The 12,668-nt window shown below is 41.5% G+C and overlaps 1 protein-coding gene across 3 annotated transcripts in view; it reads right to left on the bottom strand.

Moving 5' to 3' along the window:
• The window catches only part of LOC308283758 (interferon-induced very large GTPase 1-like), a 48,681-nt gene that overhangs the window by 11,078 nt on the left and 24,935 nt on the right, over positions 1 to 12,668 (bottom strand). For 2 of the 3 annotated variants that reach the window (XM_080724238.1, XM_080724239.1), the window contains exons 3-7: positions 11,553 to 12,086; positions 10,406 to 10,572; positions 6,597 to 6,817; positions 4,021 to 4,104; positions 91 to 161 (exon numbers count right to left, since the gene is read on the bottom strand). In XM_080724238.1, the coding sequence (XP_080580364.1) occupies positions 91 to 161; positions 4,021 to 4,104; positions 6,597 to 6,817; positions 10,406 to 10,572; positions 11,553 to 12,078 (1,069 nt within the window). In that variant the 5' untranslated portion in view covers positions 12,079 to 12,086. The remainder of the gene's footprint in view (positions 1 to 90; positions 162 to 4,020; positions 4,105 to 6,596; positions 6,818 to 10,405; positions 10,573 to 11,552; positions 12,087 to 12,668) is intronic. The other variant, XM_080724240.1, reaches the window with a different exon arrangement.

The following is a 12,668-nucleotide window of genomic DNA, read 5'->3' as shown; positions in this document are numbered from 1 at the left end:
AATCATTAAAATATAATGCAATGGAATAAAGAGAATACATTTTCAATAACTGGTGACATATGGTATGTTCCTCTGGACTGAAATACTCACTGCTGTTGTCATCTTCGGTTGGCAGGCTCTCAGAGTGCGTCTCCATCTCCATCGCAGCCATACTCTGTATTCTTACAAAGAGTCACAGAACAAACAAACATGGTCAAAGATTAGTGGCCCGGTTGGCCCATCAGCTTCCTTTCTATTTTAGTTATTGGTTTAGCTTTTTCTATTAGCTGGGGCCGCTGGTGGACTCTCCTGGTGCCCCGACCTTGTCCCTTCCCGTTCGGCAAAACGACTCCCCGGTCTGTGCTAAAAGTGTATTTAAACCCCGGCCTACCACGTGGAAAGCCAACATCTTAACCCCTAGACCAAAGTGAATTCTCTATAGGCTAGGGGAGATACAGCATATTAGGCTTTACTTCATCGGGCAGAGACGCCAAGTAGAGCATAGCACGGGTCTTCCAGGACCCGATAACCCGAGACGTTTCGGGTCTAAAATATTCACTTGTCCCTCGGGTTAGGGTAGGGTAGGGTCTAATTGCCTCGGGTCCGTTCGGGGCTGTCCAAAATGCATTTACCCACAAGGATCCGAGAGGACCCGAGATTTAAACATGTATATCCTTCAACTTTAAAATATATATTGTTTTTAATGAGACATGCATTGTAATTACACTCCCAAATCCATATTATCGTCTGTTCTGGCTTATTGAGTGAGTCCCGTTAAGCGTTGCGCTGCTGCAGAAGTGAAAATCATGGAGGGCTTTTTTTTGCGAGGTGAAACCAAACAAAGGCCACCTGGCTGGAAGATGCAGGTTGGAAAGTCATTTAGCCTATATGTTTCTGGACATCATCTGCGGGGATGGGAGACATAAGGTCGGCAAAAATCTGTCTATCTGCAACACAAATGCACCGACACGCAAGCCAGCTGAGTCTCGTCTCATCTCTGTGATCAGCCACGTGCACACAGACATCAAAGGGGGCTTGAGCCCCTGCCCTTTTATCCGTCTGTAAAAAGTGCCCTCTTCAGACCATGAATGCATTTCTTTACATTGGTAAAATAAATTCAAATGTCCCCGGGCCCTTTCCATATCATAACTGAAGGCTGCATTCAAGAGAATGCAGCCTTCAGTTACATTTCTAAAAGGCCCTTTTAGAAATGTCTGCCCCTGCATCTCTAACATTCTCTGCACGTCCCCGTCTGTGATTATTCTGACGGGAGGAAAGTTTTGTGATGCGAGCTGTGGTATTGTGGACACTAACTGGACAGTAACATACTCACTGCCTGGACAGGTTGGTGTTTGTTGTGGATATAACTGTTCTGCATGACGCACAGCAAACGCAACCCTCCACAATCGCTCTCACCTCTCGGTCCTCGGAGCGGCGGCTACAGTGCGCTGCTGCGCTCTATAGTGTCTATGGTATTAGTCTCAAAAGAAAAATAAGCAGTATATAGCATCGGACACAGTTCGGGCCAAAGACCTGGCCAGATCGGGTCCGGTCTCCCCGGTTCCATTTTAGGGTCGGATCCAATCACTCTCGGATCCATTTCGGGCCGGGGCTAGAAAATCTGTATTTTTCTCCATATGACGATTTTAGGCACAAGTACAACAAACTGCTGAATAAAGTCTGATTCCAATAAAATATCTAAAAACAAAATGTGTTTCCATAAAGTTGAGAGTGAGTAGAACAAAAGTAAATCATTTTTATGCCTGCTATTTAAAGTTTTTTTAAAAACACATTTTTTGGGGCGTCACGTCACTGACCCATATATTGAAATTATAAAGCCACGGTGGTCACTGGTCGCTGGTCCCCATTTTGACATCGTGGCTGGCTGAGAGCTCTGGTTAATCGCTTTAGAATGCGTTCTCTATAACGTTAATAGTTTCAATACTAGAAGAGAAAATTCCTACGAAATTGAAGTGTGCCTGCAACTCGCTAAGTGTATGCATTAGCATTTTTAATATTAGCATTTGTAGCATCAGCATTAAGATTTTTCACATTAGCATTAGCATTTTAGCATCAGCATTTTTAGCATTAGCCGAAGTAGCGGTCAGCATTAGCAGTTAGGTCTGTCGGACCACCCACCGACTTTGAGGACAGTAACATGTTGGGAACTGGAGTTATAAGCCCAGCCAATAGGAAGCCAGAGGGGGGTGGGGGGCTTAGCAATTACAGCTCGTCCCTATTGGCCATCTAAATACACACGCTAAGTTTCAAGACAGTGCCATGCTGCAAACTGGAGTAATAGCTGTTTAAAGCTCAGACAATAGGAAGACAGGGCAGGGCTTACGAGGAGCGGGGCTTAAGTAATAAGTCCCTATTGGCTGTTTAAGTCCAGACACCAAGTTTCAAGACCATGCTGTGAACTGGAGTTATGGATGTTTAAAGCCCAGCCAATAGGAATACAGAGGGGGTGGGGATTAATCAATTACAGCTCGTCCCTATTGGCCGGAAAAGGTCCAAAGTCGTGTGAGCGTTTTAAAGTTTAAATCAAGTTGCTTGGCAAAAGTATGCCAGAGTAATGTGGCGCCAAATTTTCTTTTTCGGAGTTCCCCATTCAATATTATACCATTGTTTTTTGGCTTACAGCAAGCCCACAATTGTTTCGAAGGAACAAGATTTTCTATTTAAGGTTTAATATTTCTATAATTGCTACAAAACCATTATCCAATCATAAAGAAGAAGTTCAAGGAAAAATGTAGGTCTGATAATGACATACCTGCATGTTCACAACATGTGTTACTTGAGATAATCTTCCAATTATTTTATTTTATTTAACATGTTGGACAAAATAGCCAATTGAGGTGCCCACTCATAATTATGGCCCAGGATATTGCAAGTCCCAGTGGTGGCCTACTATGTGATTTTACATTACTTGTAAAAAATAAAAAATAAAGATCCCACTGTGCCAGGTACGGTGGCGCCTGCTGTGACTTCTGTTGAGGTAGGCCTGCAAATCGCGATCCCCGTTTCCCTGGACTTTGCTGGAAAACGGACCAGTCAAATCTCTCGCGCGTCTGACAAAACGGCCAATAGCGGTAGCACGATCCTGGGTTCTCTACATCCCGACCAATTAAATTGATTCCTTGCAGCGCAATGCGGGATTCCCTGCAATTAAGCCAGCCTATAAACACTGTATACCTTTATGTCGGGCTTGCATTACGCACAATGCGTAATGCGTGCCATGTTCCCTCTCCATTAGTGTTCCATACATCATTGTTGCATCAATTGCTATAATATAACATTCCAATGCATACGTAAAATGTGTAAGTTAGTCATATCTGTTAAATATTGTTTTAGTTGGAAACACATCTGAGAAATTCCATAAATATGAAGTAGTGAAATTATGAAGTAGTGAAAATAGCCAATCTACAAGCTCACAGCAGCTTGAAGCGACGTGTTGTGAGCTTGAAGATCTGCTGTTTTCACTAGTTTGGGTCCCGGGCAAACGTCTAATCAATTTGTGTTGAGATAAATTGCCATCTGATATCATGGTAATATTTAGGTGGTTGTCAGAAAGAAACAATGCACGCACCACGGTGCACACATTGTAAGTCACCCAGATAAATCTCTCATTCTTTTGATTGAGCGGTTTGCATATGAAAACCACAGGGACAGGGCAGCCTACCATTACTTCAGATAGTAACATGTCACGTTAATGTTAATGCGTTTTCCGGATGGTAAATAGGACGATACAGTATACAGGCTCTGTCTGGATTCAATCCTGTTGTCCGGTGTATGTGGTTTACTATGAAAATGGGTTGCAAAAAAAAAAAAAACATTACTTGTAAATTAAACCACACTATTATATTGTTGTTTTTATTAATTAAACACATGATTACATATTGGCGCTCCTTAAATTGTGTTGGGTGCTCCTAAACTTTTTCTGGTGCTTTTGTTTTAACTGGTAGCACCGGTGCTACCAAGTAAAAAAGCACATTTTGAGCCCTGATATTGTATAGTAAGATTCAAATGACATTCACATACTGTGTGTGTGAAGGTCCAGGTTCATCACTGAAGTTAAGAGGTTCTCCTTTAGAGCGGTCACTCTTCATAGACACCCCGCTGCTCCTGGACACATTGCAGCAACAAGAAATACAAGCTAGTTACAATAACAAAAGACACTATAAACATTAGAGATGTGCTGATTGATCGGTCAGTGATCCTGATTGGCCGATAATGCCTCTATCGGCTTTGATCGGTATGGGCTTTGCCAATCGACAAGCATGATCAGCTATTTTCACAATATTTATATGTGGGACTGAATGTAACCTCAGCTTCAACTCATACAAGTTGAAATGAAGGACCTCAGCCTGCAATCTCCTAATGTTTATACTTAATATACAATGTCAATGTTTTGTAATAATCATTAAATGTATAAATGCTGCTACACTAACAATACATAGAAGCATTCATGGATTTGACGCGGGAATATCGGTATCGGCAGATACTGATTCCAGTTGATCGGTGATCTAAAAGTCGCAATCGTAGTAAACAGTACTAAACATTCATTACATTAATCCATGCTTATATCATGTCATAGTTAGAACATGAACACAAGCAGTCAGTATCAAAGCATGTGAGTGGAGTGGAGCGGCAACGAAAGCTGATCCGCGCTCCAGAGGGCTCTTGTCCCGCTCGTGGCCGACCAGAGAACTCCCCGCGGCTACGTCGCTCACCTTGATTTCCGCATTTCTCGCTCCGCGCTCGCTCCGCTCAGGGTCGTCAATCAGAGTCAGCAGCCAAAATAAAAAAAGTAGGTTGCTACCATATCTGAAACACTTTCTCCATTGCTTTGCCACAACAAGTGTTCCCAACACAAATGCCTGCGGTAACGTGAGCCTTGGCTTGATGGAGAGCTTCAATGAGCCTTCAATGTTACAAAATACACCATCTAAGGCATTGTATTTTTTAATAAGACGGGCAATATTAAATCCAGTTGGTTATTGATTAATCACCACAACCGAGAGAGGGAGGCTACTTGTGGCGTGTGTTTTTCATTCAGCCAAATCAGTCTCACTTGCATTTCAAATCGTATCCTTCTTTGACTGGCTGGTGATATATAACTTAACTCACACAAGGTAGGATATTTATTATAAACATAGCCTACGTGTGTGGATGATATAGATACATTTGACTTGAGTGATATCGTGATAAAGGGAATTCTCTGTCTGTTCTCCTCTCCGCGGTGCGGACATATGGCTGCACTGCCACTACTGCATAGATCGGCTCGGTTTTGTTGGAAACATGCGGTGCGCGGCCCCAACAGGGTCGGCTAGGAGCGGAGGACGGTCAGCGCTCCAGGGAGCGGAGGAAAATCCTCGCTCCAAAGCCGCTCAGACCCATTTGAAAAGTCGCTCGCTCACGCTCACCGCTCCGCTCACATGCTCTGGTCAGTATGTATAGTGCAGCTTCACCACTGAACATCACACTGTGATTTGTACCACTTCATTCACAAGCTTCTTACTTAAAAAAATACTTACTTTAAAATTACTTACTAAAAATAACACAAATAAATAAGTAAAAAATAAATACATTAATAATAATAATAGGGGTAATAATAATAATAATAATAATGGCCCGATATATTAGGAGGGCAGTATGAGTCAGCAGAACCCAAGGTATTTATAGAAGGAAAGGAAACACGTGACCGGGATGCACCATGACCGGCCATGACGCTCACCATGGGAGTCAACACTCGCACCGGAAGTGCGATGAAATACATGGCAGTGAATGGAGCTGAGCTAGACCAGCTCACGAACAAACACTATTTATGAATGACTGAGACCTTTGTCATATAATCTGTTCAGGAATATAAAAGGAGACATATCACAGGTATTTTTACAATCACTTGCTTTTCGATGTGCAAATAATTACATAATTAGTACATCATTAAATAATAATAATAATAACAGTAATAGTTTCTGCCTCAGAAGTATCACAATATTTGGTTGCCAGACAGGAAACCAGGGGACAGTCTCGCAATACTTGGCACACTTTGTGGTCTTTAGATCAGTTATAAATTGACAGTGCGCACATCGAAAATCACCACTGCAGGAAAAAAAAGAAGAAAAAAAAACGTGTGACATGCCTTTTTTTTCTGAGCTGAGTATGTTATAAAGGTCTGAATTTTTCAGAGATAGTGTTTATTCATGAGCTGCTCCCAGGCTGCTCCACAGGCTTCTACTGACTCCAGTGCATTCTACTTAACTTCCGGCTGCAGTTTGGCTCCCATGGTGCGACCAATCTGAGGTTTGGAATTGCGAGATAGTGAAAATGACATTGGTGTCCCTTCCTGGATTTTTCCTTGGCAGAGCCAAGGACAGGTGTTTTGGATGAATATAGCATGGTTAAAATGGAGTTTGAACTGAAGTTACAATGGGTTTGTATAGAAGGGGGAGTGTCTGATCAAATTAATATCAAATATCTAAATACTGAATCAAGCATCTTAAAAATCTGTCCAAAAAGCCTGAGTCGACAATAACATGACAAGAAGTCTTTTATGAAAATGAAATATCCCTTTAATATGTGTTAGGCAAAATGTTTCACTGTTTCTATCGTACCTCTCATTTGACCAGAAGAAGCGATGAGCCAAGCATTCCTCCACTGTAGGTCTTCTCTTTGGGTCTGCACCGATCATCAACTCGATGAGTTGTTTAGCAACAACATCCTGAACATCATCCAGGTTGTAGATTCCCATGGCAATGTTGGGCTGGGACATAAAGCCATTACCAAAAGGATGGCATCCTCCAGAAAGGATGTAATATATCAACATCCCAGCCACCTTAGGAATGAGTATAAAAACAATTAACAATATTGTTATGTTGTCATTAATTAAAATAAACAACATGGATATCAAAGCTTCTTTTATACAGTAAATGATACAACCATGTTCCTCCATCATTTAAGTCTCAGTTTTAACCCATTAAGACCTGAAGCAGATTCTACAAATGCCTTCTAAATTAGTAGTTCTCAAACTTTTTTTGTGCCACGGCCCCCCAAATTGAAATATATAATTGGCTGCGGACCCTCACCCCAACTGAAAGGTATTTGTGCCACAAATATTCAAAAACAGAAGATACAAGCTTGTAGAGTTTTCAGGGGGAAAAAAGGGCTGACAATTGATTAAAATATTTAATTTGATTAATCACATGATTGTCCATAGTTAAGCATGATTAATCGCATATATATATATATATATATATATATATATATATATATATATATATATATATTATTCTTTTTCTTTTATATATAATTCCTTTATGCAAAATAAATGATGCATGTTTATTATTATTGGAAGTTGGAACAAGTATGAAAGTAACAAGTAAAAAAAAAAAAAAAAAAAAAAAAAAAAAATGTTTTAATCCAGTAAATAAAATAAAATAAATCTGTTCCGGAGTGGACCACGGTTCACACATCACAGCGAGCTAATCGTGCATCAAAAGCCCTTAAAAGGAATTTGTGTCAACTCGGAATTATATATTATTATAAACCTATGTTGTTTATTCTAAAATGACAGATGGTGTTTAACACATTGGCCGCCATTTTAACATTGACTGTATGGCTCTCCTGCCATTTTGTTTAATAAAAAAATTTATATATTTTTTTTATATTGACATTTTTCCTAAATTCTGTGTTTTTTCGACAATGTCTTACAGTACCTGAAAAGAAAGAAGACAACCTCTAGTCTCACCAAAAAATAAAAAAATAAAATAAAAAGCTTTTTTTTCTATAGTTGCAGCCATCTCAAAATAGCCATTTTTGACCAAAATCCAGCTCTAATTGATAAAACTGGAGATATTGACCTTTTTGTGATCGATTGCTTTTCAAGTGGATAATTCAGTTGATATTTGTATTTATGGCGTCAGGCACTTATCAGATAAGTTTACTAGTGTAATAAGTGTAATTGTGTAATAGGGCAATAACTGGAATAGTGTAATAGGGCTGTAATAGGTCACCTCTTGCCCTTAGGGCGTCATACTGACTTCACACAAATAGAAATAAGCTTTTTACCTTTTATTCACATTCATAAATTCACATTTATTTTGCACAGATCACATTTTGACACACACACACACACACACACACACACACACACACACACACACACACACACACACACACACACACACACACACACACACACACACACACACTTATAACTTATAACTTTATATAAGGCAAAGCCTATGTGTATAACTGTAAATATGTTCCCCATATTCAACTGTTTTATTTATTTGTGGCACTTGCTTTGGCGATGTAAACGTAGCCTATGTTTTCTCATGCCAATAACGTTCCTTTGAATTGAATCGCTCTCATGCTCTGTTGATGTGCGCAAACTGCTGGCTGGCCTCAGTGGCAGTGGCGTCAGTTCAGAAAAAGGTAAGGTATGGCAACATGACTAGACACCAGTCATGTTGCCATACCTTAACAACAGGCACGATGAAAAGTACATTTTTATTATTTCCCCCTGTAGCCAAGGTATGGCAGCTGCATACCCCTGCCATACCCAATTGACGCCCCTGCTCAGTGGCCTCGTAGAGAACTGATAGGAATCAAGTTACTCTGCTTGTTGCTGATCCGGCCTGGGTCTATACCGGATGCGGAAACGTTTCTTGCATGCATGTGAGTGTTACATAACCGGATACAGTAGGCGGGCTTTAGAACGGAACAGACTGCAGCGATCACACACGGCCAGTGGTGATATTTCTCCAGGCGCGTTTCCTTCCTTCGGGCTGCAAGCACTTGCGCCGTTGCGCGGCGCGCCTCAAACACGCGCAAATGCGCGATTGCGCGTGCACGCACGCTGCAGCATCAGCCAAGTGAGGAGGAAGAAAAGTAGTTTAGGCTTGGATGTAAACAACAACAGTAAACTTACTGACAATGACGATCGCCGTGTTTGCATTTCTTCCTCGTTGGATTCCACTCGTCGCGACGCGTTGTAGATCTGCTATTTTCACTCCTTTTTTTTGTTACACCGCTGGGAGTTTGGACGCGACCCTTTCCTGAGAACTGGAATATAATACACCTAGAACTCCTCCTCCCATCAGGCTCCATGGATGCGAGGCGTTGTGTGCTTGCAGATCTGCTATTTTCACCAGTTTTGTTACATACCGATGGAAGTTATATGGACGCGACACGTTGCTTTTCTTCAGACAATGGTCGCCTGATTGAGGACTCCGCCGGGGGGGGGGGGGGGGGGGGGGGATATTTTCTCCTCTCCACTCCCGTAGCAGGGCTTGAAGATCGGTTGGTGGTCGACTGGACCGGCCGACGGCGCTGCATCTTGTCCAGTAGGTGATTGTGTTGTTTGTAACCTCGCCTCACCAGGCTTTCTATACGTGTGTTTGTAGTGGGCTGAGGATCTGTTCCAACTGGGTGTCGGTGCTGGGCCCTGGGTACAAGGATTCACTGCGGGCCCCCCATGAATTTTCTACATAGGGGGATTTAAAAAATAGATATATACAAGCTCACAGCATGGCACCGAGTGTCGCGCTGCAAGCTTGTAGATCTGCTATTTTTCAATAGCAAAAGTATAAAATAATGAAGCCCCTTCCACCTTGGGCCCTAGTAACTCAGACTCGTCCCACTTTTCCCTTGTGACGCTCCTGCTGATCTGATCTTCTGATCTTCGTTGTTGTCTGGCTGCCTGGGACATAATATTTTGTTGTCGAGACTTTGGGGGTTATGATGAAGCTGTGTGTTGTTGGCCAATGAGGCAGGTCATGGCTTTCCAAGTGAACATTTTACTGGATTTTGTTTGATTTGTGCAAAATGGTCTCAGATCCAGCTGCTCCGTTGTCGCTTCTGCCAGCCCCTTCACCAGGCATGTACACACATAGACATCAAAGGGGGCTTGAGCCCCTGCCCCTGAGGGCTGCATTCAATAGAATTGTCCACCAAAAGGCCCCTTTAGAAATGTCAGCCCCTGCCTCTCTAAATATTCTCTGCACATCCCTGCCCCACATCCCTTTACATGCGTGTGGCCAGTGTGCCGCTGATTGCACTCTGCGGGCTGCGCTCTGCCACGCTAAATGCATTCACTGTGGTTTATTGGGAGTTTTATTCATTTCTATTGAGATTTATACGTTATTACACTCTTGTTTTCAAACACACTTACTGTGATGAGTGATATCTTTGGTTCGTTATATGACTGAAAGCTCAAACTTTTTCACGGGCTGCAGAATAATGTAATTAAACATTACATTATATAAAAGCAAATTCTCGGGACTATCGGGCCTGGCGGGGAGCGACATTGGAATTTTCTCGTGACTATCGGGGGAGGCGGCCAATGAGTTAATGGGTTAAGAATGAGCATTAAGTATGCCAGAACATGTTTGTGTTGTCCTTCATTAAAATAAATAACAACCTGGATGTCAGTGCTTCTTTTGTAAGGGACAGAACACTGATCATTAACCAACGTCTCCTTTGCCATCCAGCATGGTGTTCCTGCAGGGCTCGTGCGTATAGTTGATTTTCCTTCACCTAATTTTCTGCTTATTCCAAAATCTGCCAATCTTGCCTTGCCATGAATATCTGAGGAAGAACATTATGAAGAATAATTAGTAAGAGAAAGTTAGCCTTTTGCTACATCAATCTGGGAACTAAATCTAAATCACTAGCTTTCTTCACAAAATGTGTTCATAAAGGTGTCTACTATCACCTCTGAACTTTGTCAAACCCATCTCCCTTGACATACTTTGTGGGAGCCAATCAAAATTGGGTGTATCGGGATACCCAGGGCCTGGGATTAAAGGGGGGGGGGGGGGGGGAGAAATGGCCAATATGAACGTATGAGGTGTGTAATTAGGGTATTGTTGTGCTGCTGAATCCATTCCAACCATTAGTTATCAGTAAAAATGACTCCTTCGCCATAACAAAGGCCTAATTGGCTAAGGCTTAGCCAATGTCATTCGAGTTCACCTGTGTCCTGTTAGTCCCCGTTTTAAACCCTGTGTTTGAGTGTTCCTTGTCAGATTGTATCATGTTATCCTGTGTGTCATGATGTGTGCTTACCCACCCGATCTTGAATAGTTTTCATGAATTCAAACCCTACTCAAACTTTTTTTTTATTGCCAATATTATATGTCTCATGGACAGACAAAAGTAGCGGTGGCCTATTTTATGGCCAAGGAGTCATTTTAACTGAAAACTAATGGTTGGAATGGATTCAGCAGCCCCAAAATACCCAAATTACACACCTCATACATTCATATTGGCCATTTTTTAATTTTTCCCTCTTTAATCCCAGGCCCTCGGGATACCCAATAACTTTGATTGGCTCCCACAAAGTATGTCAAGGGAGTTGGGTTTGACAAAGTTCACCTTTATTAACACATTTGTGAAGAAAGCTAGTGATTTAGATTTAGTTCCCAGATTGATGTAGCAATAGGCTAACTTTCCCTTACTAAATATACTGTAAGGGTTATCGATTGAGCAAAATAACTTATTTCCGCTATTTGCTTGTTTTATTTAAATTCTAAATTTGTATTTATTTTAAATGTTTTGCTGCTTACCAATTAATACATTCTGGGGCTTGATATCCCTGTGGAGAATTTGAGGATTTGTCTGAGAATGAAGAATACTTAAGCCTTTGAGAACTTGAAGTGCAAGCTGTTTCTTCTCCATTTCAGAAGGGTTGCATACTTTGATGTATTCTTCCAGGGTGTATTCACATAACTGAAGAGCAATGTAGCAAAAGTTATCATCCTCTGCAAAGTCAACATATTTCACAATTGTGGGATCAACAAGCTTTGGAAGACTTAACAATGTTCGCTCATTATTCAGCGCTGGCAAGTTTCTTTTTGTCATTTTCTTCACTGCGACTTCAGCGCCATCATCTGTTAACCCCAAGAGGACCTCAGTTCCGTTATTTCCTACTCCGATGAGGAATTCATCGTTTTTCCCAATCACAAAACTCCCAACTTTGAGAACTTCACAGTCAGCAATGTTTGCAAGCTTCTCCAACTTGTCCCTCCATCTTAGACTGGTACGCTTCCATTTCCGTGGTATGGTGGATGTCCTGGAAGTGGAGTACTCCATCTTTTCCTCTGTAATGGTAGACAGGAAACATAACATTGTGATATACTGTGTGTATCATCGCTCTTACTCATTTTGAAAATCTAACCCTAATCATCGCTCCGCCTGGCTCAATGTTATGAGATTCATGTATCTGGGATTATTTCCCCAGATAAATAGATAGATCAGATGGATAAGATAGATAGATAAAGTATTACAAAAATATTTGTGAATGCCATAACGAGCAAAAAGAAGGAAGCTAATGACCGATTTATACTCGACTTTTACAGAGGGTTATTTACAGAATAATTTATTTTCAGTTCAGTTCGGTTCGGGGAGTCACAAAATCTCGGCAGCGCCGAACATCCAAATTAATGACGGTACCCCCATCAAAATAAACAACTACACTTCATAAACAAGACCAAATAAACGACTACACCTAGAAACAAGCCTGGCCTAGAGGTCCGGGCACCTTAACTAATAGGCAGCGCACCACAGGATGGAATACAGCTCTCGATGATCTTTGCTGCATGCTGCGTGTCGTAATGTATGTATATATATGTATGCACACGCACACACACTATGACTCTTTTTGATTTCTGTCAGGTTGTGTT

The sequence above is a fragment of the Nannobrachium achirus genome, assembly GCF_963921795.1.
Source record: "Nannobrachium achirus genome assembly, chromosome: 4".
In the NCBI taxonomy this organism is placed as follows: domain Eukaryota; kingdom Metazoa; phylum Chordata; class Actinopteri; order Myctophiformes; family Myctophidae; genus Nannobrachium; species Nannobrachium achirus.
The sequence above is the reverse complement of the archived record's forward strand: the minus strand, read 5'-3'. Positions and strand labels throughout refer to the sequence as shown.